At 52.6% G+C, this 26,450-nt stretch overlaps 1 protein-coding gene across 1 annotated transcript; it reads right to left on the minus strand.

Annotated features, from left to right (window-relative positions):
- Positions 1-2,964: 2,964 nt before the first annotated feature.
- On the minus strand, positions 2,965-24,935 carry B3GNT2 (UDP-GlcNAc:betaGal beta-1,3-N-acetylglucosaminyltransferase 2). Its single transcript, XM_048482921.1, has 2 exons — positions 24,506-24,935; positions 2,965-6,090 (listed from the first exon to the last, which is right to left on the minus strand). The coding sequence occupies exon 2, from the start codon at positions 6,079-6,081 to the stop codon at positions 4,888-4,890; it is 1,194 nt and encodes a 397-aa protein (XP_048338878.1). The 5' UTR covers positions 6,082-6,090; positions 24,506-24,935; the 3' UTR covers positions 2,965-4,887.
- Between the last annotated feature and the right edge of the window lie 1,515 nt (positions 24,936-26,450).

Here is a 26,450-nt window from a genome sequence, read left to right on the forward strand (position 1 = left end):
GGGGGTGGGGGGGGGGGGGGGTGGGGGGGGGGGGGGGTGGGGGGGGGGGGGGGTGGGGGGGGGGGGGGGTGGGGGGGGGGGGGGGTGGGGGGGGGGGGGGGTGGGGGGGGGGGGGGGTGGGGGGGGGGGGGGGTGGGGGGGGGGGGGGGTGGGGGGGGGGGGGGGTGGGGGGGGGGGGGGGTGGGGGGGGGGGGGGGTGGGGGGGGGGGGGGGTGGGGGGGGGGGGGGGTGGGGGGGGGGGGGGGTGGGGGGGGGGGGGGGTGGGGGGGGGGGGGGGTGGGGGGGGGGGGGGGTGGGGGGGGGGGGGGGTGGGGGGGGGGGGGGGTGGGGGGGGGGGGGGGTGGGGGGGGGGGGGGGTGGGGGGGGGGGGGGGTGGGGGGGGGGGGGGGTGGGGGGGGGGGGGGGTGGGGGGGGGGGGGGGTGGGGGGGGGGGGGGGTGGGGGGGGGGGGGGGTGGGGGGGGGGGGGGGTGGGGGGGGGGGGGGGTGGGGGGGGGGGGGGGTGGGGGGGGGGGGGGGTGGGGGGGGGGGGGGGTGGGGGGGGGGGGGGGTGGGGGGGGGGGGGGGTGGGGGGGGGGGGGGGTGGGGGGGGGGGGGGGTGGGGGGGGGGGGGGGTGGGGGGGGGGGGGGGTGGGGGGGGGGGGGGGTGGGGGGGGGGGGGGGTGGGGGGGGGGGGGGGTGGGGGGGGGGGGGGGTGGGGGGGGGGGGGGGTGGGGGGGGGGGGGGGTGGGGGGGGGGGGGGGTGGGGGGGGGGGGGGGTGGGGGGGGGGGGGGGTGGGGGGGGGGGGGGGTGGGGGGGGGGGGGGGTGGGGGGGGGGGGGGGTGGGGGGGGGGGGGGGTGGGGGGGGGGGGGGGTGGGGGGGGGGGGGGGTGGGGGGGGGGGGGGGTGGGGGGGGGGGGGGGTGGGGGGGGGGGGGGGTGGGGGGGGGGGGGGGTGGGGGGGGGGGGGGGTGGGGGGGGGGGGGGGTGGGGGGGGGGGGGGGTGGGGGGGGGGGGGGGTGGGGGGGGGGGGGGGTGGGGGGGGGGGGGGGTGGGGGGGGGGGGGGGTGGGGGGGGGGGGGGGTGGGGGGGGGGGGGGGTGGGGGGGGGGGGGGGTGGGGGGGGGGGGGGGTGGGGGGGGGGGGGGGTGGGGGGGGGGGGGGGTGGGGGGGGGGGGGGGTGGGGGGGGGGGGGGGTGGGGGGGGGGGGGGGTGGGGGGGGGGGGGGGTGGGGGGGGGGGGGGGTGGGGGGGGGGGGGGGTGGGGGGGGGGGGGGGTGGGGGGGGGGGGGGGTGGGGGGGGGGGGGGGTGGGGGGGGGGGGGGGTGGGGGGGGGGGGGGGTGGGGGGGGGGGGGGGTGGGGGGGGGGGGGGGTGGGGGGGGGGGGGGGTGGGGGGGGGGGGGGGTGGGGGGGGGGGGGGGTGGGGGGGGGGGGGGGTGGGGGGGGGGGGGGGTGGGGGGGGGGGGGGGTGGGGGGGGGGGGGGGTGGGGGGGGGGGGGGGTGGGGGGGGGGGGGGGTGGGGGGGGGGGGGGGTGGGGGGGGGGGGGGGTGGGGGGGGGGGGGGGTGGGGGGGGGGGGGGGTGGGGGGGGGGGGGGGTGGGGGGGGGGGGGGGTGGGGGGGAGGGGGGGTGGGGGGGGGGGGGGGTGGGGGGGGGGGGTGGTGGGGGGTGTGGGGGGTGGGGGGGGGGGTGGGTGGTGTGGGGTGGGGGGGTGGGGGGGGGGGGTTGGGGGGGGGGGGGGGTGGGGGGGGGGTGGGGGTGGTGGGGGGTGGGGGGTGGGTGGTGGGGTGGGGGGGGGGGGGGCGGGGTTGTCGGCTGGGGGGGGTGCTGGGGGGGGGGGGGGGGGGTGGGGGGGGGGGTGGGGGGGGGGGGGTGGGGGGGGGGGGGGGGGGGGGGGGGGGGGGGGGGGGGGGGGGGGGGGGGGGGGGGGGGGGGGGGGGGGGGGGGGGGGGGGGGGGGGGGGGGGGCAACTCTGTTTGCGCATGCCCACAGAGAGGGCTCTGAGTGCCACCTCTGGCACCCGTGCCATAGGTTCGCCATCACTGTCATAGAGAGACCAGGCCTCTGGAGAGCAGGTCTATTAGCAATAGAAGGTAACGCTTCTTAAAGGAACTGCCCTCCGAATGGCTGCAAAGCTCAAATAGTGACACCAAAGTTACAAAGATTTCTCATTTAAAACAACAACAAAAAAGGACGAAAAACGCCATGTTTGTATTCACAACAGAAACAGGTTATTAACAGAACATTCATTCATTTATTAAAGGCATGTATTTGCTCATAAACATCTTTGAAATAACAGTGAGGAGAGTCCTCTGAGGCGCGGGGGTGGCGTACAGAACAAGGGAGGCAATGGGACCCGCCCCTGCTCTGGCGGCCATTTTTTAAAAAGAAAGGAATGTCTCCATTTGAAAAAGCCAAATTTCACGGATAGTTGTTTGAGGCAATATAAATGCTCTTTATCAAACTACCAGGTTTTAATAGTGCACAGAAAAACGGTCTTGATGAAAAATGATTCCAATGCTCACAGACATGTCTCTTTTCACTTGCGGAAGCACACTTTCACTTCCGCCCACCATGACTGACCGCACTTAGATCTTTTGGTGGAAAAGGGAATAGAAATAATGCTAACGAAATGACACATTCTCGTCATTGCAGACACAGAATATAACAAATAAAACAGATATAGAAAAAAAAACACAAGTGCTAGAATATTACAGAAACTTTCTAGCCAGATCTAGCAGCAACACATGGAACTTGGAATTCAAGTGGCGTACAGAACAAGGGAGGCAATGGGACCCGCCCCTGCTCTGGCGGCCATTTTTTAAAAAGAAAGGAATGTCTCCATTTGAAAAAGCCAAATTTCACGGATAGTTGTTTGAGGCAATATAAATGCTCTTTATCAAACTACCAGGTTTTAATAGTGCACAGAAAAATGGTCTTGATGAAAAATGATTCCAATGCTCACAGATCTAGCAGCAACACATGGAACTTGGAATTCAAAAAGATAATTTTATTTCACTTACAAAAATAGAGTTGAACAAAATGATTGTTTTTTTAAATCTTTCCATACGATTTTAGACACCTCAGGTAATATAGAACTTTGGGGTACAATAAGCACTGCAGCATTTGCCGAAAGGAAAAGAGAGGAGAAAATAATTGGGGTACAGGAAAAAAAAATAGGACGAAGAGAGAGAAAACAGATATGCAAATGTACAAAACTATGTGGAAAAGTACATATCCTTTGCAGACGGGAGAATGCAACCACATAAGTGGAATGGAATGAATTAAAAATTCAACCAATTTTCCTTCAAACACCACCCTACAATGAGGACGTGGGTAGCTCTGTATTCTGTGGATTGCAAAATGTTCTACGTGTACGAGAATGCCATCGCTCTACTCCTTTAGATGGTTGAGAGAAAAGCATCACACGTGCTTTCGAAAGTGTTTGTAGTTTTCCGTGTCATCTTTAGCAACAATGCAACCACTCAAAGTGCCTCTTTAGCAGCCCAGTTACCAGAATGGCATCTGACTAAGCCTTTCAGCACCCACTGTAAAAGGGTTCCGAGGAAACACTGCTACACCAAACGGGAGCAGAGGGGTGTCACGGGTGCTGCAATCTCATCTCACCTTGATAATATAGTGACACAATGATAGGAATAGCACTAGCGTGCTGACAGACAAAAGCAATGTCCGATTTTATAAGCTGTGTCTCTGATGCAGCAGATAAGACTAGGCCGTAAGAGCAATCTAGTAAATATAAGCTCCAACATACTCCTACACAGATTGCTATTGAATGAACAGCTACACAACTCCGGGATGTGCACAAAGCATTACTTAACTTACTTTTTTTTTCAGATTCAAAAACAATGAGCTTTATTCAATATCTAACATTTAAAATAGTATTTCTACTTAAATATGACTCGACCGCTATACAAATAAACTGTTTCACAAAACTTATTTAAGAAAGTGTTTTGGTCTTCAATTGGAACAATAAATACAGGCACTTCTACATAACGAAAGCAGTCACTGTTTCGAGCAATTGTCTGATATGACACATATGAAGATATGGCATTAAATAGGAGTTCCAGCTCTGTGAGATACCCCCTTGCAATTCCAGGCTTCAAACACTTGGTATCTCAAAAGGAAAATAAAAATCAATGCAACTGGTTTTTAAGTCTAGCCTGCACATAAAATTATCCAATCTTTCTGAATCAGGAAGTCGTTTCATATCAATTTACTGAACCCAAGCAAACTGCTCAAATAACTTTATCAACAGAAAAGACAACTGAGTGTCAAGGACACCACTAGAAGTTTCAACATCAGTGAAAATGTTGTCCTTCAGCCAATTCCATTTAAAAAACAAGAACAAAACCCAATCCTCCCAACGTACACACTGAATTTTACATTGTGTAGCTTCTCTGAAAAAGTGGATGGGTCACGTGAACTTTTACATGTGTTGTCTGTCCCATCACGTTTAATTGAATACTGTTCAGGTGTGGGAGGAGGGGAAAAGGAAACTCACAAAATGTTTTCATAATTTTGGGCGTTATCAATTACGTTGAAGTTTACAACAAACATATTTAATCGCAGGGAAACAACCATATGGCTTCTACCACTAGGAGACCCAGACTTCCAATATTGCAGGGCCAAACAATAACAGCTTCAAAAGGCTATCATTATCAAGCGTTTTAATAGATGAAGTACAGGAACTGACAATTAGAAGGTTAAGGGTTGTAATCTTTATGCCATATCCTCCAAATGTGATGGACTCTCACTTATTATTAGTATTAGATAAACTGTTCACAGCTAACTTTGATTTGCAAAACGAGCTTCCAGGTGAAGACAATGGGTTACTTGTTCAAACCCAATCCAGAAAGAGCTTTTAGACATCACACACTCTCGTACATTAGGGTCAACAACTTAAATTTGGGTCCTGCAAACGTGTCCAAATTTTAATCATTTCTTGGGGTTTCCGGCTGTGAACTAGCATCAGATTTGTGTAGGAACAGATGTTCTCCCTCTGTTTTTCTTCAATGTCAAATGTCCTGAAGCCTTTGTGTTTTTCTGGAGCAAGTCCAAGTTTCTGAAGGCACATTCCAGTATACACGTCATCTATTGGGTAGAGAAGGACCTGGTCCGATGCGTTGGCCAACCGGAGTCCCAGATCGCCAGAATAGAGAAACCCACCGCCTCCGGCATAGGGAGGATACGAGCCTTCATAAATACTCTCTGGAATATAGTATTTCAATTGCTTTTCACGATGAGGTCCAGCATTTTTAATCACATCACCTATAAATAAGTCTTTGGCTTTATCCTTGGTTAAACTTTTCAAGTAATCCAGGATCTGATGGGTATTCACAAAAACGTCATCATCTCCCTTAAAAATAAACTGGGCATCTGGGCAGGTATTACTGACCCACTTCAGGAACAGCACTTCTTTCAGAGTCAAGTTGAAGAAAGTATCTCTGTAGTTCCACAGAAGAATGTCATGGTGGGTTTCACTCTCAAATCTGAGCATAGCGGAGAGATCCGGATAATTATCCTCTGGAGGGGTCTCGCCCAACAGAAAGACTCTCACAACAGTTACGTCTCCAAATTTAATTTCCTTCCCCCAAGACTGACGAATTGCCTGTCTTCTGTCAAAATGGGGCATGAGCGATTTGATAGCCAGAAGCAGAAAAGGTTTGTGTTTGCACTTGTGTGGTTGATCCATTAATAATGAATAATTTCGACATCTCAGATAATATAAGAAGTCTTTAAATCTATCAGGCAAATCTGGAAAGCTGCTAACTTCCGAAGCAACCAATGGGTCAGGATCACAGGGGTTCAAAAAGCTACCGTTAGATGATAAATTCTCTTCTGGAGTCATATTGGAAAGCAATGCCAAAATGGGATTAAAGACCCGATCCAGCCTCTGCTGCTGTTTATTCCAATACGCCTTGTGGGGAGTATAGTTCCTCCAAAACTTCTTATGAGGTACGACGACACGTCCTTTCGAATTCTTCTCTTGGCCAGAGCTCTTTGAGACTTCCACAATGACATATATAAAGAAGTTGACCATCACCAGAATTCCCAGCAACTTTAATTTTCTGCGTCCAACGCTCATGTCTCATATCTGAAAAACAAAAGTAAATTTATATCAGAAAAAATTGTGGTGGCTTAGCAGAAATGTAAAGCTTCCAGAAATTTTGACGCCAAGGGGAACAAAAGGGGTTCCCTCCCCATTTTCCCAGAAAAAAATGGAAATTTTGGGGGAAATGATATATAAACCTACATTAATTTTTAATGTAGGTTTTTAATTTTAACATAAAATGCATCTTTTATAACTCAATTAGAATATCAAATTGCAATATTTGACATGTTTATGGAATTTAAAAGTTATAAATGCCTGAGGTTTTGGGTGAGCAAATACTCTCTCTCTCTCTCTCTCTCTCTCTCTCTCTCTCTCTCTCCATGAGAGAAACCTGCAAGCTGATGCACCTTTTACAACCTTAGTATATGTACCTTAATCATTGCTATGTAGTTAGAGAAAGTTTGGCTCTCAATGAAGCTTTCAGTTTTCGCCCCAATTCCTTCTGAACTTTTCCCTCCCTCCTGAAAGGTAATTTTTACCTGGACTGTGGGTAAATGCATCACAGTGAAGTGAAAAGGCCAGCCATAGAAGGTCAAAAGGATAACAGAAGGCATGCTGAGAAGAGATAAAGACCCTGCATGAAGATTGGATATTCTTCTGGGTGCAAAAGTACATCCTGGATTTAAGAATATGGGGGGGGGGGGGGGGTGCCTTTAAATCAGATATTTGGGATTTTTTTGCCTTTAACGATAATTTTAAAGCCAAATAAAGCCAAAGCCAAATTTCACTGAATTTTTCCAGTATTATTCAAGCTTAATGCCCACTTTGTTTTTATAAGCATTTTACTCATTCAAAAAGAGAAAATATACACATGGAGGTTTTTCAGTACTCCTCAAAATATCCAGTTTTTCCATTGGAAAAACTGAAAAAATATCTTGGAAAAAGAAACTAAACCATGTTTTCCTTAAAAAAAAATCCTTGTTTTTTTTTTGGCGGGGGCGGCGCTTTTACATCTCTATGGTCCAGCAAGTCACTAAGGATCTTATTTTACATACGCTGTCTGCAGCAACGATTGTAGATATGAGACTACCTTTATTGTTTGCTCAACTATCACTTGCCTTGCTGAGTGAAAAAGGACATCACATCATATTTAAGTGCTATTCCTGGTAGGGAACCCTGAAGTGAAAGTTTGTATTAGTCACATTTGGGACAGTCAAAGCAGTGTTGGCGTAAGCAATTCAGACCAGAAATAACTGATGCTTTGAGATGTGTCTGCTGTGCTTTATAGCCCAGAATGAAGGATGGGAAAAAAATGCTGAATTGCTGGTTTTGAAGATGTAGTTCCAGTTCCACCGTTTTAATACTGGATGGGTAGCAATCCTGCAGAGCGACATCTACTATTTCAAAAGTGTTTCATTCAATGAGGATTCGTAGCTACTCCCATTAATTATGCTACTTGTTTTATTTATCTGCAAATAGTTTCAAAAACTACAACTGTTCTTTAAAACAAAACTAGTTATCATTTGAAGTATTATTTTTATTGGGGTTTTCTAAATATAAAGTATACCCTTGATTAGGTATAAGAATGATGGCAAAAAAAACACAAACATTTTAGGAGGGAATTGTACATTTGTGTCTGTGTATGTTAGGGTAATTCTAAACCTAAACAGGTAAAGCACTCAAGGAGGGGCAGCTGTAATGCAAATTTTGTTTAAATATTCTTTCTCAATTCTGTCTGTTCTTTGGCATGCTGCAGTTCTATAGTCACCTTCAAATCTAGTGGTGTCTTGACTGGCATAAAAATGTTCTAGAATGGTCTGATTCCTTCCATTTCTCCTGTACGCTTCCTACATTAATACCATCAAGCAAGAAGGAAGCAACTGAAGATGTGAGTGACTCCACCCCGTAAAACATCGCTCCTGTTGTACCTCAGGAGATTATAAGAGGCAAAATCCAAATTGCGACAGGGAAAAGAATGTGTTCTCCGTTAACACAATATGGGGAAACAGCTAGGTGTGATAATCAATCCAAATGCTTAACTAAATCCCAGATCGGGCCAATGCTGAGTTAGAAGGAACTGATCTTAAGCAACATTTTTGGGTGAAATGTCTAAAATTGCTGGATCACTGACCTCTTCTCTGATATCCACCCCATCCAAAGAACCCAGAGATTTATTACTAAACAACAGAAGCACACAAAGACCACAACAGGCTAAGGAAACTGAACAATTCCTCAGTTCTTCTTATTCAGATACTTCAGACTATTCATGAACTTGGTTAGTTTAAGCAAGGCTCAATTCCGCCCATGGAAGTTATTCACCATCCACTACGTCAATCATTCATGGCTTCAAGAGAAAAGAAAATGAACCAAACGTTGTAAGATGTCCCTTCCTAAAGAGAGTTCTAATTCAAATGATCAAGTAAAAGGTCCCAAGAAATAATATTGGGAGGGGGAGGGGGCAGGAGGGGAAATAACACTCATGTTATTTCTATTTCAAAACAGACTGAACTGCCAAATAACGATATCTAAAAAATAATTTAAAGCCTCCTCCTTAGGACGCAACCAATTCTATGACATTTACTAATTAAGCTGCATGTCTGCATTTGCCCTGACCTGGCAACCTTCAGTCTTTTTGAATCCAAAGTCAAAATTAACAGATTATGAGACAAATATTTAATAATAGTGTGTACGGAAAAGGGAAAATTCACCAGTTTTTCCAGAGGGCTGACAAGAACAACAGTTGGTACTTTCCCGTGAAACGTCCTCCTTCTCTCAGCTCAGTAGGACATCTGGGTATTTCCCACTGTACTATTGGGGAGGCAGGAACAAATTCTTGTTTCCTGTTGCCAGGTGGATGTTAATAAACAGTCTCTGGATTGTTGATCAGTAGCGTTTGTTGAAAAGGTAACAAAGAACCCAGCTTGCAAGAAGCCAGTTTTGACGAACCTGGCATCTGCCATCCCCTTTATCCCTGTAGCAAGTCCCCCCCTCACTCTTTCCCAAGAAGTTGTGAAAAACAGTCCCTGGAGCTGAGGCGACCCAACGTCAGTGACAGACAGTAGAAGAGAGCCACCTGGCTCCCTGGCACATGAGATAGGAGATGTAACTCTTTTCCTCATGGGACCAGGGTGTCAGGGGAAGCCTAGTTATCTACAAAGCATGTGAAGCCATAAAGTAAAGATCAAGGAAAGAATGCCCCAGATGGCAGTGGTTACACATAGGCTAGCTATGTATATCTTTTAGCAGCATGTGTTGGAGTGCACAGGCTAATCTGAATTCCCCAGATAAGCCTCCACAGCTCAAGCGGCAGAGAAGTTCCTCCAGATTAGAGTACACCTGCTCTTAACCACCACACCACTGCTGCTCTCAAGAAGCTCTGATTAACAGGATGGCTTTTAATCCACTGGGTCAACCTGAAGTCCTACTAGGCACCCAACCCCACCTACCCCCTCCCACTTTCTAAAAACCCTTGGGGGGCACCAGAAAAGGTGTCAGTGGGTGCCACTGCATCCACTGGAAACCTTTGATACAAATCATGTTATGCAGCCTCTGCCTAATCCTATGCAGTTTTAGTAAGTACCGATAATTGCAGTGGAGTTTACTCTTGAACAGGTGGTACATACACCTGAAATAATCACACTGAAACTACATGTATCTTGCAATGGATGTTGTACAGATGGCCTATACAGTATTAAAGACTATTCTGGATTAATTATTAACAGATCAGGACTTCAGCTTTTCTTCTGGGTATTTGTTTGTATGGTCAAGCAATAGCTCATCCCACACAGAATTTGTACAAAAGTTACTATTTGGGAAGAGAAATATTTAATTTGTGTTCAGCTGAGCTACACAGACTGAGTACCACAGCTGCAACTGGTCTAAGTGGAGAGGATAACAATGTGTATGTTACTGGTGGGCAACAAACAGAAAAGAGGCTGCCGTTGTTTCTAGCATCAGGGTTCTTATGCCAGAAAAGAAGTAATAGCAATTCTTGTACCTAATATTCACAAGCCAATTTTTTTCAATGTATTTGGTGCTTGTTTTTACACTCACATAAAAAGTCTATCTTGGCCCAGGTGTACTACCCATATTTCCCTGAAAATAAGACAGGGTCTTAGACAAGGAAGAAGTTCTGGCAGCCATTGATAAACTAAATGCTACCAAATCCCCTGGCCCAGATTGCATTCATCCAAGAGTTCTTAAAGAGCTCAAGCATGAAATTGCTGATGTTCTCACATTAATATGCAACTTATCCCTGAAATCAGGCTCCATCCCTGAAGACTGGAAGATGGCCAATGTCACACCAATCTTTAAGAAAGGGTCTAGGGGGGAGTTCGAGGAAGTACAAACCAGTCATTTTGACATCTGTCCCTGCTAAACTAGTCGACTCTATCATTAAAGATAAAATTATTAAACATGTAGAAAATCAAGACCTGCTGAGGGGAAGGGTCTTGTAGAGACAGATCCTGTCTTCTAAACTTACTAGAGTTCTTTGAGGGTGTAAACGAACGTAATGGATAAGGGGGAACCAGTGGACATTGTCTACTTGGACACCAAAAGGAAACTTTTGACAAAGTTCCTCACCAGAGACTGTTGTTGAGAAAACTCAGCAATGAGAAGAGGGAATAAAGAGGGGAAGTCCTCCTATGGATTAAAAACTGGTTGAGGAACAGGAAACAAAGGGTGGGTATAAATGGGGGGAGAAGTTCTCACAATGGAGAGATGTAGGGAGTGGTGTCCCCCAAGGATCCGTTTTGGGGACCAGTGCTTTCTTTAACTTATTCATAAATGACCTGGAAGGTAGGGGTGGGTAGTGTGGTGTGGGAAGTTTGCAGATGATACCAAGTTATGTGGGGTGGTGAGAACCACAAAGGATTGCGAAGAGCTCCAAGCGGACCTTGATAGAGTGGGTGGGGTGGAGCTGAGAAATGGCAAATGCGCAATGTAAAGTGATGCACGTGAGGGCAAAAAATCCAAACTTCACATACTGCATACAGGGGTCCAGTGCTATCAGTCTGAGACCAGGAAAGGAGACTTAGGCGTCTTAGTTGATAGTTCCATGGGAATGTCAACTCAATGCATGTGTGATTGAAAAGGCAAACTCTATGCTGGGGATAATTAGAGGAAAGGAAGTGAGAATAAAACTGCAAAGATTGTCATGCCCTTATACTCTATAAAAGCCGTGGATGCGACGCGCGAATTGGAGTACTGTGTTCAGTTCTGGTCGCCACATCTCAAAAAGGATATCGAAGAGATAGAAAAAAGTTAAAGAGAAAGACGCGAGGATGATTGAAGGATTGGAGCACCTTCCTTATGAGGAAGAGGCTGCAGCGTTTGGGGCTCTTTGGTTTGGAGAGGAGACGTCTGAGGGGGGATCTGGGGTGGGAGTCTATAAAATTATGCATGGGGTAGAAAATGTTGACAGAGAGAAATTTTTCTCTCTTTCTCACAATACTAGAACCAGGGGGCATTCATTGAAAATGCTGGGGGGAAGAATTAGGACTAATAAAAGGAAACACTTCTTCACGCAACGTGTGATTGGTGTTTGGAATATGCTGCCACAGGAGGTGGTGATGGCCACTAACCTGGATAGCTTTAAAAAGGGCTTGGACAGATTTATGGAGGAGAAGTCAATCTATGGCTACCAATCTTGATCCTCCTTGATCTCAGATTGCTAATGCCTTAGCAGACCAGGTGCTCAGGAGCAGCAGCAGCAGAAGGCCATTGCTTTCACATCCTGCATGTGAGCTCCCAAAGGCACCTGGTGGGCCACTGCGAGTAGCAGAATGCTGGACTAGATGGACTCTGGTCTGATCCAGCAGGCTAGTTCTTATGTTCTTATGTTCTTATGTTCTTGTATTAATTTTTCCTCCAAAAGATGCGTTAGGGCTGATTTTCAGGGGATATCTTATTTTTCCCCATGATTTTGCCCCCCCCCCTTCCCCGGGTAACCAGATCAGCTGCGCTGGGGAATCTGTAACTAGGGCTTATTTTTTGAGTTGGGCTTAAATTTTAAGCACCTCCGAAAATCCTGAAAAATCATTCTAGGGCTTATTTTCAGGGAAACAGGGTAGAGAGGCTAAACTGGTGTTAGGGCTTGAGCTTTAAGCTAATAAATGGACTCTGTGTAGTTGATCAGCAGTGTTTATTGAGAAGCGTCAAGAGCACCAAAGCTTGGCAAAGCCAGTTCTCGTGAACCTGGCTTTTTCCACTCCCTTTATCCCCAGCAAGTCCCCCCCTCCTGAATTCCCATGAAATTGTGAAAAACAGTCCCCAGAACCAAGGCACCCCAAAGTCGGCGGCAGATAGTCAGAGGATGCCACTTGGTTTCCTGCCCCCACAAGATAACAGACACGACTCCCTTTTTCATGGGATCAGGGTGTCAGGGGAAAGCCCAGTTATCTACAAAAGATGTGGAGTCATAAAATAAAGATCACAGAAAGACTGCCACAGTGGTAACATCTAGCAGGCTGGTTACATATCTTTAGCAGCATTTGGTTTGTAGCATTAGCCATTACAGTGAGATAGGAATGCATCTCAATCACCTAGATACAATCCCCGACAGCTGGCCTATATCTAAGCAAGCCTCTGGTGATAGAAAGTTTTTTAAAAGTTATGTTTCTGTTGGTTGGTGGAAAAACCCAAGAGAGATGACTTCTACTAAAATCTAGTTACTTGGGACCTGGGCCAGATAGGAAAATTTCACATTCCTCACACCTCAATGGTACAATACTGGTACTTACTACATCATTAATCCCATGCGAGCGTGGAATTATGGCAAAATATCTTTGTCTGCTGATGAATCCCACCCAGAGGAGAGCCTTGGATACTGCAAGATGCAATGTGTTGCCATCAGCTCTTCTGGAGGGAAGATTTAAGAATATAGAACGTTCTAAAAGGGTTTGTTCTTGTGATCTGGTTACGGTTGAAACACTCAACCACTTTCTGTTTGTATGCCCTAAATTCGACAAGACACGCATGAAATACATGAATTCCATTTTCTTGCAATGTTCTCAGTGGCAAGAGTGTTACAAGATTCCCAACCTCCTGAACAGCTCTGATGTGCTCTTTTGTGAAACTGTTGCAATTTTTACACTGGAAATTAGAAATTTTAACTGTGTTTTTTAATCTTGTTTCAATTTGAAATGTTGTCCTGTTTTGTATGCCAATAAAGGCTTCTTCTTCTTGTTGTTGTTGTAATACTGGTACTTGAAATGATCATTCTGCCACACACTGCACAGAGAAGCTCAAAGTTCAGAACTTAGTTCAAAGCCCTGTGAGACTAGTATAGCAAAATAAAACAAGAGTTCAATGGCACCTTAAAAACTAACAACACTACAAACCTAAATTTATTTATTCAGAATCTCATTCCTCTAAATTCCAACAGTTTTATATCCTGGTGAATGTACTTGGACTTCCAGCCAATATCCAGGGAGAAAGAGTTTGTTACAGTTCCACTAAAATGAATTCCCAAGATGTTAGCGTTAAAATAGGCCAAAACCTGGAAAAAAATCTAGATCCTGTTGGACTACAGCTAATCTGGTAATTTCTGAAGTACACATAATTTACATGCTACTTTTGGAGCAGTGAGGGAACCTGATATATTCTTCAGAAACACATTTCTTATGTTTCAGGACTCTTGTAACAGAAATAAAGTGGTGGAAACAAAATTCAAAATATGAGAAAGGGGCTGACAAGACACTATAGATTGTATGATAGTCCAAGTAATGCATTATGTGGTCAAAATATAACAGCCACTCATTTATCTGGCTTCATTCAAGATTTGAGATACAATCAAAGATTAAAACTAATGCAACTGAACAATGGACTCCAGCTGCAGAAATGCACGGCCGTCTAGTGAAAGACAGCCTAAATAAACAATGGGAACTGGGAACTAACAGGGAGGATAAAATTGTATCATTAATTGCCTGTCTTTTAACCTCCACCAACATATTACCAACAGAATAAACAGCGGTACCGTAAAGCAGGAGTTACCATCAAACAGCTGTATTTGCTTTCAACATCACGCAAGACGACTCAAGCCAGTGAAAGGCAGGGGCGTACCTAGGCAAACTGGCGCCCGGGGACAAAACCTGAGTTTGGCGCCCCCCCCCCCCCGCCTGGCGTATGGGCGGCCACCCTCCCCCACCATGACCAATTTGGGCATTTGGGGGTATTTTTGGTGTTTGTTCGGCCTGCAGGGAGCACATTTAAAGCTAGCTGCACCATGATTTCAGGGTACCACCCAGAGACTGTCCTGATGATACCACCCAAATTTGGTGTTGTTTGGTTCAGGGGAAGCAAAGTTATGGACCCCCAAAGGGGTGCCCCTATCCCCATTGTTTTCAATGGGAGCTAACCTGAGATGGGGGCTACCCATTTGAGGGACAATAACTTTGGTCCTCCTGAACATAACTTCACCAAACTTGGGTGGCATCATAAGAATAGTTAACATTTGATACCCTGAAATTTTGGTGTCACTAGCTGTAAAAATACATCCCTTCCAGGCACCCCAAAAAATTTGCCCAAGATTCTTTGTTTTGCAGTGACTTTGCTCCATTGTATGTGGGGGGGGGGGGGGGTGGGGGGGTGGGGGGGGGGGGGGGGGGGGGGGGGGGGGGGGGGGGGGGTGGGGGGGGGGGGGGGTGGGGGGGGGGGGGGGTGGGGGGGGGGGGGGGTGGGGGGGGGGGGGGGTGGGGGGGGGGGGGGGTGGGGGGGGGGGGGGGTGGGGGGGGGGGGGGGTGGGGGGGGGGGGGGGTGGGGGGGGGGGGGGGTGGGGGGGGGGGGGGGTGGGGGGGGGGGGGGGTGGGGGGGGGGGGGGGTGGGGGGGGGGGGGGGTGGGGGGGGGGGGGGGTGGGGGGGGGGGGGGGTGGGGGGGGGGGGGGGTGGGGGGGGGGGGGGGTGGGGGGGGGGGGGGGTGGGGGGGGGGGGGGGTGGGGGGGGGGGGGGGTGGGGGGGGGGGGGGGTGGGGGGGGGGGGGGGTGGGGGGGGGGGGGGGTGGGGGGGGGGGGGGGTGGGGGGGGGGGGGGGTGGGGGGGGGGGGGGGTGGGGGGGGGGGGGGGTGGGGGGGGGGGGGGGTGGGGGGGGGGGGGGGTGGGGGGGGGGGGGGGTGGGGGGGGGGGGGGGTGGGGGGGGGGGGGGGTGGGGGGGGGGGGGGGTGGGGGGGGGGGGGGGTGGGGGGGGGGGGGGGTGGGGGGGGGGGGGGGTGGGGGGGGGGGGGGGTGGGGGGGGGGGGGGGTGGGGGGGGGGGGGGGTGGGGGGGGGGGGGGGTGGGGGGGGGGGGGGGTGGGGGGGGGGGGGGGTGGGGGGGGGGGGGGGTGGGGGGGGGGGGGGGTGGGGGGGGGGGGGGGTGGGGGGGGGGGGGGGTGGGGGGGGGGGGGGGTGGGGGGGGGGGGGGGTGGGGGGGGGGGGGGGTGGGGGGGGGGGGGGGTGGGGGGGGGGGGGGGTGGGGGGGGGGGGGGGTGGGGGGGGGGGGGGGTGGGGGGGGGGGGGGGTGGGGGGGGGGGGGGGTGGGGGGGGGGGGGGGTGGGGGGGGGGGGGGGTGGGGGGGGGGGGGGGTGGGGGGGGGGGGGGGTGGGGGGGGGGGGGGGTGGGGGGGGGGGGGGGTGGGGGGGGGGGGGGGTGGGGGGGGGGGGGGGTGGGGGGGGGGGGGGGTGGGGGGGGGGGGGGGTGGGGGGGGGGGGGGGTGGGGGGGGGGGGGGGTGGGGGGGGGGGGGGGTGGGGGGGGGGGGGGGTGGGGGGGGGGGGGGGTGGGGGGGGGGGGGGGTGGGGGGGGGGGGGGGTGGGGGGGGGGGGGGGTGGGGGGGGGGGGGGGTGGGGGGGGGGGGGGGTGGGGGGGGGGGGGGGTGGGGGGGGGGGGGGGTGGGGGGGGGGGGGGGTGGGGGGGGGGGGGGGTGGGGGGGGGGGGGGGTGGGGGGGGGGGGGGGTGGGGGGGGGGGGGGGTGGGGGGGGGGGGGGGTGGGGGGGGGGGGGGGTGGGGGGGGGGGGGGGTGGGGGGGGGGGGGGGTGGGGGGGGGGGGGGGTGGGGGGGGGGGGGGGTGGGGGGGGGGGGGGGTGGGGGGGGGGGGGGGTGGGGGGGGGGGGGGGTGGGGGGGGGGGGGGGTGGGGGGGGGGGGGGGTGGGGGGGGGGGGGGGTGGGGGGGGGGGGGGGTGGGGGGGGGGGGGGGTGGGGGGGGGGGGGGGTGGGGGGGGGGGGGGGTGGGGGGGGGGGGGGGTGGGGGGGGGGGGGGGTGGGGGGGGGGGGGGGTGGGGGGGGGGGGGGGTGGGGGGGGGGGGGGGTGGGGGGGGGGGGGGGTGGGGGGGGGGGGGGGTGGGGGGGGGGGGGGGTGGGGGGGGGGGGGGGTGGGGGGGGGGGGGGGTGGGGGGGGGGGGGGGTGGGGGGGGGGGGGGGTGGGGGGGGGGGGGGGTGGGGGGGGGGGGGGGTGGGGGGGGGGGGGGGTGGGGGGGGGGGGGGGTGGGGGGGGGGGGGGGTGGGGGGGGGGGGGGGTGGGGGGGGGGGGGGGTGGGGGGGGGGGGGGGTGGGGGGGGGGGGGGGTGGGGGGGGGGGGGGGTGGGGGGGGGGGGGGGTGGGGGGGGGGGGGGGTGGGGGGGGGGGGGGGTGGGGGGGGGGGGGGGTGGGGGGGGGGGGGGGTGGGGGGGGGGGGGGGTGGGGGGGGGGGGGGGTGGGGGGGGGGGGGGGTGGGGGGGGGGGGGGGTGGGGGGGGGGGGGGGTGGGGGGGGGGGGGGGTGGGGGGGGGGGGGGGTGGGGGGGGGGGGGGGTGGGGGGGGGGGGGGGTGGGGGGGGGGGGGGGTGGGGGGGGGGGGGGGTGGGGGGGGGGGGGGGTGGGGGGGGGGGGGGGTGGGGGGGGGGGGGGGTGGGGGGGGGGGGGGGTGGGGGGGGGGGGGGGTGGGGGGGGGGGGGGGTGGGGGGGGGGGGGGGTGGGGGGGGGGGGGGGTGGGGGGGGGGGGGGGTGGGGGGGGGGGGGGGTGGGGGGGGGGGGGGGTGGGGGGGGGGGGGGGTGGGGGGGGGGGGGGGTGGGGGGGGGGGGGGGTGGGGGGGGGGGGGGGTGGGGGGGGGGGGGGGTGGGGGGGGGGGGGGGTGGGGGGGGGGGGGGGTGGGGGGGGGGGGGGGTGGGGGGGGGGGGGGGTGGGGGGGGGGGGGGGTGGGGGGGGGGGGGGGTGGGGGGGGGGGGGGGTGGGGGGGGGGGGGGGTGGGGGGGGGGGGGGGTGGGGGGGGGGGGGGGTGGGGGGGGGGGGGGGTGGGGGGGGGGGGGGGTGGGGGGGGGGGGGGGTGGGGGGGGGGGGGGGTGGGGGGGGGGGGGGGTGGGGGGGGGGGGGGGTGGGGGGGGGGGGGGGTGGGGGGGGGGGGGGGTGGGGGGGGGGGGGGGTGGGGGGGGGGGGGGGTGGGGGGGGGGGGGGGTGGGGGGGGGGGGTTGTGGTGGGGGGGTGGGTTGGGGGGGGGGAGGGGGGGGGGGGGGGGGGGGGGGGGGGGGGGGGGGGGGGGGGGGGGGGGGGGTGGGGGGCGGGGGGGGTGGGGGGGGGGGGGGGTGGGGGGGGGGGGGGGGGGGGGGGGGGGGGGGTGGGGGGCAGGAACTACAATTCCCATCAGCCCCTACCAGCATGGCCAATTGGCCATGCTGACAGAGGCTGATGGGAATTGTAGTTCCTGAACATCTGGAGAGCCGCAGGTTACCTACCCCTGGTATAAACTGTCCTTCCCTTGATAAGATATCAATTGCCCTGATTTAAATTGATTCACCCAATAAAATCCATCCTCTCAGGACAGCCCCATTAAATGTTATGATTCATTAGGACTACAAACTACCAAGACTGATTCTCTCATGTTTCACAATGCTTTGTTCCAATTTATAGCAAGCAAATCCAGCCACATAATGTGCAATGGGAGTTTTGAAAAGTTAAAAATAGCAATCCTGCTATTCATAAACACAAGGACTGTGGATCTTTCCCATATTCCTGCCCCCTTTAGTCATTTTTGACGCTGGAAATGTTTATTCCAGGGTCATGGGATCCAGGATGACTAACAGCCACACGGGTTGAGAGGCTACAATAGGGAGGGAACAAAGTCACCCTTCCTGCCTCTTCCACCAATGGGGCTATTTATTCATGCAAATCCCATAACCCCGGAAATAACTTTCCCAGGGTTCCCAAGGACTGTGCCAAAGGAAAGAAATGTAAGAAAGATCTGTGGCCATTTATTTCAGAAATACAGGTTGAACAGAAGTGTGGTAAAGAATAGCTAACTATGACCAAGCAAAAGTTTTTTTCTTCAGTTTATGCCGTATGGCATACACCAACCATTAGATGGAAGAAAATCCCTCCAATTTCAGAGGAACTTGTTTCCAAAAATGAATGCTGAAACTAATAATTAGCAGTGATTTTCCTTTAACTCCCATCATGATGGTGGTATTTTTAAAAAATATATCAAGTTGCATGCTCATGTGGTAGATATCAAGCTTGTTGCTAGGAACACGCTAGGAACCAAGCATTCAACTATATTCTCTAGTAATTGTATCAGGAAGGTCAGTGATTAGAACAAAATTTCAGGGATATCCTAAAAGACTGTCTGTAAAGTGCCATCACATCACTTCAAGCTCACAGTGACTCAATAAATAAATGTTTTTTTCACTAACAGCCTTGATCAGGTCTTGCAAATTGAGGGCTTTTGCTTTCTTTATAGAGTCAGTCCATCTAATGTTAAGTCTTACTCTTGCCCTGCTGCCTTCAACCTTTCCTAGCGTTATTGTCTTTTCCAATGACTCTTACCTTCTCGTTATGTGATCAATAGTGCAAGCATTTTAGCTTCTAGGACAGGGGTCTGCAACCTGTGGCTCTCCAGATGTTCATGGACTACAAATCCCATCAGCCCTTGTCAGCATGGCCCATCTGGAGAGCCGCAAGTTGCTGACCCCTGTTCAAGGGACAGTTCGAGCTTGATTTGATCTAGAACCCATTTATTTGTGGGGTTTTTAATAGTCTATGGTATCTGTAACATTCTCTTTCAACACCACATTTCAATAGAATGTACTTTCATCCTGTTAGCTTTCTTCATTGTCCAGCTTTTGCACCTGTATATATTATTATTATTATTATTAATAATAATAATAATTACATTTACTAGTACAGGGAATACTATGGCATGAAATAGTTTGATTTTGGTTTCCAATGACATAAAAACCTTTTTATCGCAGCATGAGCTTTCTTGAATTAGAACTTAATTCTTCAGAGGCTACGGTATGAAGAAGGAACAATTTTTCACATTTTTAGAAGGAAAATGACAGCAGGAAGAGGCTTCGCGGGAATCTCAACATAAACCTCTACGTCACGGTGTGATTCTCGGAATAAGTGACTGGAATGTATTAGGTTGTTACACATAATGAATGACAAGAGCTCAGAGCATCCAGCTTCTCTCATTATATTCTTACTATTATTATTTTATGGAATCACAGCGGCCAAATTTTCAGCTGATTTTGGCCTTCGTCTACACATTGGGTCCTTCCCAAGAATCTAGCATGTCGTAATGTGTCAGCGTAATATATGTGCAGATACAAGCAATGAGGCTTTTTATGATTGATAGGTGAACATTTTGTTAATATGCATGCTCTTTTCAGATGACACCAGAGTTGAGAATTCAGGAGGAGCAGCAGTGGCGTAGTGGCTAAGAGCAGTGGCTAAGAGCAGGTGCACTCTGATCTGGAGGAACCGATTTGATTCCCAGCTCTGCCGCCTGAGCTGTGGAGGCTTATCTGGGGAATTCAGATTAGCCTGTACACTCCCACACACGCCAGCTGGGTGACCTTGGGCTAGTCACAGATTCTCGGAGCTCTCTCAGCCCCACCTACCTCACAGGGTGTTTGTTGTGAGGGGGGAAGGGCAAGGAGATTGTAAGCCCCTTTGAGTCTCCTGCAGGAGAGAAAGGGGGGATATAAATCCAAACTCTTCTTCTGTTATTTTTGGACCATCTTTGTTCTAGAATGCTTCGCCTGCCTGGGTCCTAGTGGCTTGGGGACAGAACTAGGTAAGCATCAGGACCCAAACAGAGCATTCTAGAACAAAGACAATCCAGGAAATGGCGGGTGAATTCTCAAATCTTGTGTCATCTTTATCCCAAAAAGGGTATAGATGGCTCAAGGGCCATCCAAGGTGTTTTGGTATGGCACCTGGCATTCCGATAATCACTGGGACCAGTGTTTGAGTCATAATCTGGTTTGAGTCATAATCTCTTGACTTCCATTCTCAGATCTTGGCATTTAGTCATCTTTTCCAGTTCCTTTTCTTCAACCCTGTTGTCATCAGGTATTGCTACATCACTTATCCACATTTTTATTATTTTTGACCATGGTTATGTCTGTTGCATTTTGCACCAATCTGTTTGTATTTGAAGGCCGCACAACATTTTGACCTGATCATTTTCGACTATGTTTCATCTATTTTTTTTAGTTGGCAAATGATAATTTTTACAGACGTGTCGTGATGTTTATAATTACAATTTTCTTGCACAATCTTAGTGAGCCACCCTTTCTTCTACTTTATTGCACAATCTATATTTACATAAGACGGAGTTGTTCCACAAGGCGTATGTTTGAGGACAGTGATGGCATTCGATATGTTTGCCCCTCTTCCTCCACTTTATTGGCGCTGTTATATTATTCACTAAATTTTATTGGATTTTTAAGATAAGACAAACGTTGTATGATGCTCTGAGCACTTGGGGGAAGAGAGTGTCTTATAAATCAAACAAAATAGATAAATAAACAAGCCAAGAATTAAAATTTGAATCAGTTTCTGATTTTTCAGTTCTGGCTCTAGTTGCTCAGCTTCCTGCTTGTTTCTCAACAGCGACTCTTTGCGGGCTCCACCTCATCATCACAGTGGAATGAAAAAACTTAAACGTGCTTTTGCTGCCATAAAATGCTACTCAAATAAGGGAATTGGAGAACGGGGAAGTCACCTGAAATCTCTTTTATAAACAGCCATGCTAGCATAATAAGTTCTTGAAAGGCTGGTGTTCCCTTCCTTGAATTATCAAAAACACTGCACAGTTTTCAAAGACGTACTTCACTACCTTCCTTCACCATACAGACATCGCCTTCACCGACTCAATGCCAAAAGACTGTAACAAGTTTTCAAAATTACTATGAATGCAGGATGCCATCTAATGGAAGGAAAGAACAGCAATATCACATCTCAGATAAAGGACTGATTTCTGAAGTTAGTTGCAGGCTGAAATTGTCATAAACAAACACTGCAATACAGCTCTCTTTAGCGAAGGGGACTGGAGCTTATCTACAAAATCCAGTTAACTAAATATGATTACTGACCTTTATAGTCTAATCTATTATGATCGTCAACTAGGAATCCCAAGATTCAAAAGTACCATAAAGATTTTCCCAATATGGCAAAGAACTGCTGACTCCCCACTGTTACTTAAGATTTCATATTACCTAAGTAAATCCCATAGTTAATCATTGACCTATCTCAAGGTAGGTTTTTATTTGAAGGTCAGCCTAAGGTAGTCTGAATAACTTTCGCTAACACGATAGAGATATGGTTAATGAATTCTATATTCAAATATGGGTACCTCCATATTTGAATATTTATACATATTTGAGAGCCAGTGGTTAAGAGAAGGTGGACTCTAATCTGGAGAATCGGGTTTAATTTCCACTCCTCCATATGAACAGCAGACTCTTATCCGGTGAACTAGATTTGTTTTTGAACTCCTACACTCCTGCTGGGTGACTTTGGGCAAGTCACAATTCATTCAGAACTCTCTCAGCCCCACCTACCTCTCAAGGCATCTGTTACGGGGAAAGGAAGGGAAAGGGGTTTGTAAGCCGCTTTGAGTCTCCTTATAGGAGAGAAAGGAGGGGTATAAATCCAAACTCTTCTTCTGCATTTAAAACAGGTAATTTAAAGTATCTTCACCTATATGTGCACATGTATATTTAAGTGTGGGGAAATAGTTGGCATCGCCCTTAAACAAAATCAGAGGTACTTTTTTAGAACTGTAGGATGTGGGAACAGACGTTACAGCCAGCCTAAATCCTTGCAGCAGTATTGTAAATCCATTTTCATGGAAATGGCGGGGCAAATCAAATTAAACATCTGCATGAGAAGAAAAGTAATGCAGCACCTTCGTTAAAATAAATTAAATGCCTCATCTCCCCTACAATTAATCAGCCTTGTTACGGGCATTCCTGTATATATTAAAAACAACTCTGACCTACTGTCACGGGAATTCTCCACGTAGATGCTGTTAGCCTCAATTTCTGCCTGCAAATAATCCAAATACAAACATTTCCTCTCTCAAATTCTGAGGGCGAGAACTGAACGTAAAAAACCCCCTCAGTTTTAAGAGTGCTCCAGCCTCATTTACTGTACGGATACAAACTTCTGCCCTAATTCATACAGATAACAGCACACTACACTCTTTTCAAAGTCGTGCCTCTTTTAGGATGCATGTTTGCTTTTTCACTACAATGCATCAATCACATCAACAGATCACACAGCTTACCAAATACTAGTCCCAACTGCACTCCACTCAAATCTGTGATTCCTGAACTAGTCTCAAAATCGTTCGCTCCTATATGCATGCAAACAGAGGAACGGCAGGTGTGATTTCAGTACCTGAGTAACATCGGTAACATACTGCCTTAACTTTCCTTTGTTCACCTACATTTTGTCATGCTGTTTCCAGCTCTCCCTCTTCCCGAACACCCTCTGAAGCTCAAATATTCCACATCACATGCAGGTGTTTGTATAGGTAAATAGTGCCGAAGTGTAATTTTAGGGCTGATTGCAGTTTGACGTCACTAGATGGGCCTGAGAAAGCGACTGAAGACAAATGGGGAAAACAAGGAAATGACGAGCCAAACGCAGGCTCTGTTTTCCTAACTATAAACCCCATTCGACTCACCATCGGCCCTTCAAACACAATACCCGAAAGACAGGTTAGCTCCCTTGCTCTGTATCCTGCAATTTTCAACGCCACACTGGCCAAAAGCCGCTGCCTGAGTGGAACTTTCCATGGCCAACTGAGACCGCCTGCAAACTCTGGGGGAGTGGTGTAAGCAGTCCTCACAAGAACACCTGAAAGGCAAACAGATGCTGTATTCCAGCACAAACCTCCCTGATTTTAAGAAAGTGGGCATCAGCCCTCAACGTTTTATTCCAGCATTAAGCATTTTTCCCCAGACTACAGCAATTGTATCTGACGAAAAGGGCTCTAGACCTCCACATTTAAGTTTCAACTAAAACTGTCATCCAGTACAGTCCGCTTCTTCTGATGCAATTGCTTTAGTCTAAGAACGACTAAGATATGTATTTAAGACCTGCAGATCAGAGAAGCAGAGAAAGAAAAGACTCAAATCTGTACTAACTACAACTTCAGATTCAATTGCTCTTGCTGAACGAGGAATAAAACATGTACTAGTTGACACTTCTGATGCAAGTGATTTTGTCTAGGAAGAAATAAATAAGAAGCACAGCCCATTTCAAGATGCAACTGCTCTCCTCCGAGGAAGACATAAAATATGGACTTAATACCCGTACAAATACAAACTCTTCTTGTCTCGGAGAAGAAAAATATGAACTACAGCTCCTTCAGATGCAACTGCTCTCCTCCAAAATATGGACTGAAATACCCCTTCGGATCTAAACTGTTCTTGTCTAAAAAAAAGAAAAACTATGAACTACAGTCCAAGATGTAATTGCTGTCCTCCAAGGAAGGCATAAAATATGGACTGAAATACCCCTTCAGATGCAAATAAGACTCATTTAGGAAGGGGAAAATTCGAGGTACAGATGCAATTGCTCTGGTCCAAGGAAGGCATAAAATGTGGACTAAATACCCTTCCAGATGCAAATAAGACTCTTTTAGGAAGGGAAAAATTCGAGGTGCAGATGCAATTGCTCTGGTTCAAGGACGGCATGAAATATGAGCTACGCACCCCTTCAGAGGCAAATTACTCTTCTCTAGAAAAGAAAAACAAAAACAAAGTCCAGCTGCAATTGCTCAGACCCAAGGAAGGCACAACATGTGGACTGAATACCCCATTCAGAGGCAAACTGTTCTTGTCTAGAAAAGGGGGGGGGGGCGCATCAAGCACCGGTCATTTCTCCAGATGTTATTGGAGGGGGGGGGGGAAGAGGGAGAGAACCTTATTAAGAAACAAAGGCTGATTCCGCATGGGCCAAAAACAGCAGTGTGAAAACGGTGCGAGAGGGTTTTAAATGGTGTAAAAAGGGTCTATACTGTTTGCACACCACTGTTTTTGGCCCGTGCGGAATCAGCCAAAGTTGGGACCGTCTCTATTAAACCCGATTTTGCCTCTTCTTTTTTTTGGGCCGCCTGGAAACCAAAAACCGACCCCCCCCCCCCACCCCCCCCCCCCCCCCCCCCCCGCCCGGGGGGGCGGGCGCGCCCCCCCCCCCCCCCCCCGGCCCCCCGCAGGCTCACCTTGGCAGGGGGCGGCCGGGCCCGGCGGGTGCTGCTCTCGCCTCGGCTGCGGGGGCGACCCTCCTCCACCATCGCTCTCAGGCGCCGCGGGGCTCGGCGGCTCCCATGTCGCGGCGGCGGCGGCGGGCGGCGAAGGAAGAGGCGGCCGCGGAGTCGTCGGCTTGGCCCTCGGTCGGCCCCCTCCTCGCCCCCTCGGCGAGTCCGAAGCGCCCGGCCGGGGTTGGCGCCGCCGCCGCCGCCGCCTCCTCAGCCGGCTCCGCTCCCCGGGCGAGGCCGCATCGCGAGGCCGCTTTTGCGCGGGAAAACAGAAATGGAGGCCGCGCCTGAGGGGGAAGGGGGTTGCGGGGGGGGGGGGTGCCTGTTGCGCCTCTGCGGCCCGCGGGGGAGAGGAAGGGAGGCTGCTCCCCCTCGCCAAGAGCCCGGCGTGTGAGGAGGAGGGAAGGCGCGGCCGGCGGAGCTCGGGCCGTCCAAACCCCACCCCTCCGAGGCGGCCTCGCAGGACGGGGCGGGCCGCCGAGGGAGGGAGGGAGGGAGGACGGGGCGCCCGCCCGGGGGGGGGGGGGGGCGGCGGCGGCGGCGGCCTCGGTTACGAAACGGGCGCGGAGGAGGCCCCCACCCAGAGGTGGGATCCAGCAGGTTCTGGCCAGTTCCCGAGAGTGGGTCACTCATTATTTGTGTGTGCCGAGAGGGGGTTACTAATCGGGTCTGCTTTTCCGTTCGAAATCCCATTAGGTCCAAAAATCATCAAGTCCTGTTGTTTCCTATGTGGCTGGTTAGGTAGAAAACGGGATAATTCTCCCTGTTGGGCTGTTTTAAAAACATGTTTTAGAAATATGGTCAAGTTCCTTGTTTCAGGAAAGTCTCCTTCTTTTGATTTCTAGAAACAAAATTAAGTATTTGAAAGTATGAAGTATTTGACAGGCAGTCAATTAGAGGAGAAGTAGTTGAAGTTTCTGTTGGCAGCAGACGATAGGACTTGCTAGAATGAGTTTAAATGGTGGACAGAAAGATACCAGCTGGAAATTAGGAACTTTTTTTTTTACAGTAAGAGTTTTTTTACAGTAACAGAGAAATTATTAATGCCCCGCCCCTGGAATGCCCGGCCACGCCCCCGTCATGCCCCGCCCAGTCCCATTGGCGCTACGCCACTGTTTGAATCCCACCACCATGGGAACCTGTTACTAAAATTTTTGGATCCCACCACTGCCCCCACCCCCGGACACGCGTCTCTCCCAAGGGCGGATCCAGACGTGACCTGCGAGTGGCGGTGGGTGCGCGCGTTGCCTGGGCTCGGCCTCCCGGAGGGGGTGACTGACGGGGGCCTTCTGAGGCGCGGGTCGGGCCGGTGGCGACCAACACACGACTTTCCACCCCCCCCCTCAAGCGCACCTGTGGATTTGGCCTGGGGGGGAAACAACATTAAACGGGGCGGGGGGGGCAGTAGGTAACATCCCCCCCCCGCCCCCTGAAGGTTTCTGCAACTGGCTTCCTGGAAGCCACCTGGGTCAAGAAGATGAAGAACTTGGTTTTATACCCCGCTTTTCTCTATTGCCAGGGCCCGCAAAATAATGCGTTTTCAAACCGCTTTCACGACTGTTTGCAAGTGGGTTATGCCATTCCGCACAGCTTTAAAGAGCACTGAAAGCAGTTTGAAAGTGCATTGCTTGTGCGGAATGAGCCAAGGAGTCTCAAGCGGCTTACAACCGCTTTCCCGTCCTCTCCCCGCAACAGAGACCGCCTGAAGTAACAGAGGAGTGGAGTTTGGATTTATACCCCGCTTTACTGCAAAGAGTCTCAAGCGGCCTGCCGTCGCCTTCCCCTTCCTCTCCCCACAACAGACATCTGGTGGGGTGGGGGGGGGGGGGGGTGGGGGGGGGGGGGGGTGGGGGGGGGGGGGGGTGGGGGGGGGGGGGGGTGGGGGGGGGGGGGGGTGGGGGGGGGGGGG

This window comes from Sphaerodactylus townsendi, unplaced genomic scaffold (assembly GCF_021028975.2).
Source record: "Sphaerodactylus townsendi isolate TG3544 unplaced genomic scaffold, MPM_Stown_v2.3 scaffold_27, whole genome shotgun sequence".
Lineage (NCBI taxonomy): Eukaryota > Metazoa > Chordata > Lepidosauria > Squamata > Sphaerodactylidae > Sphaerodactylus > Sphaerodactylus townsendi.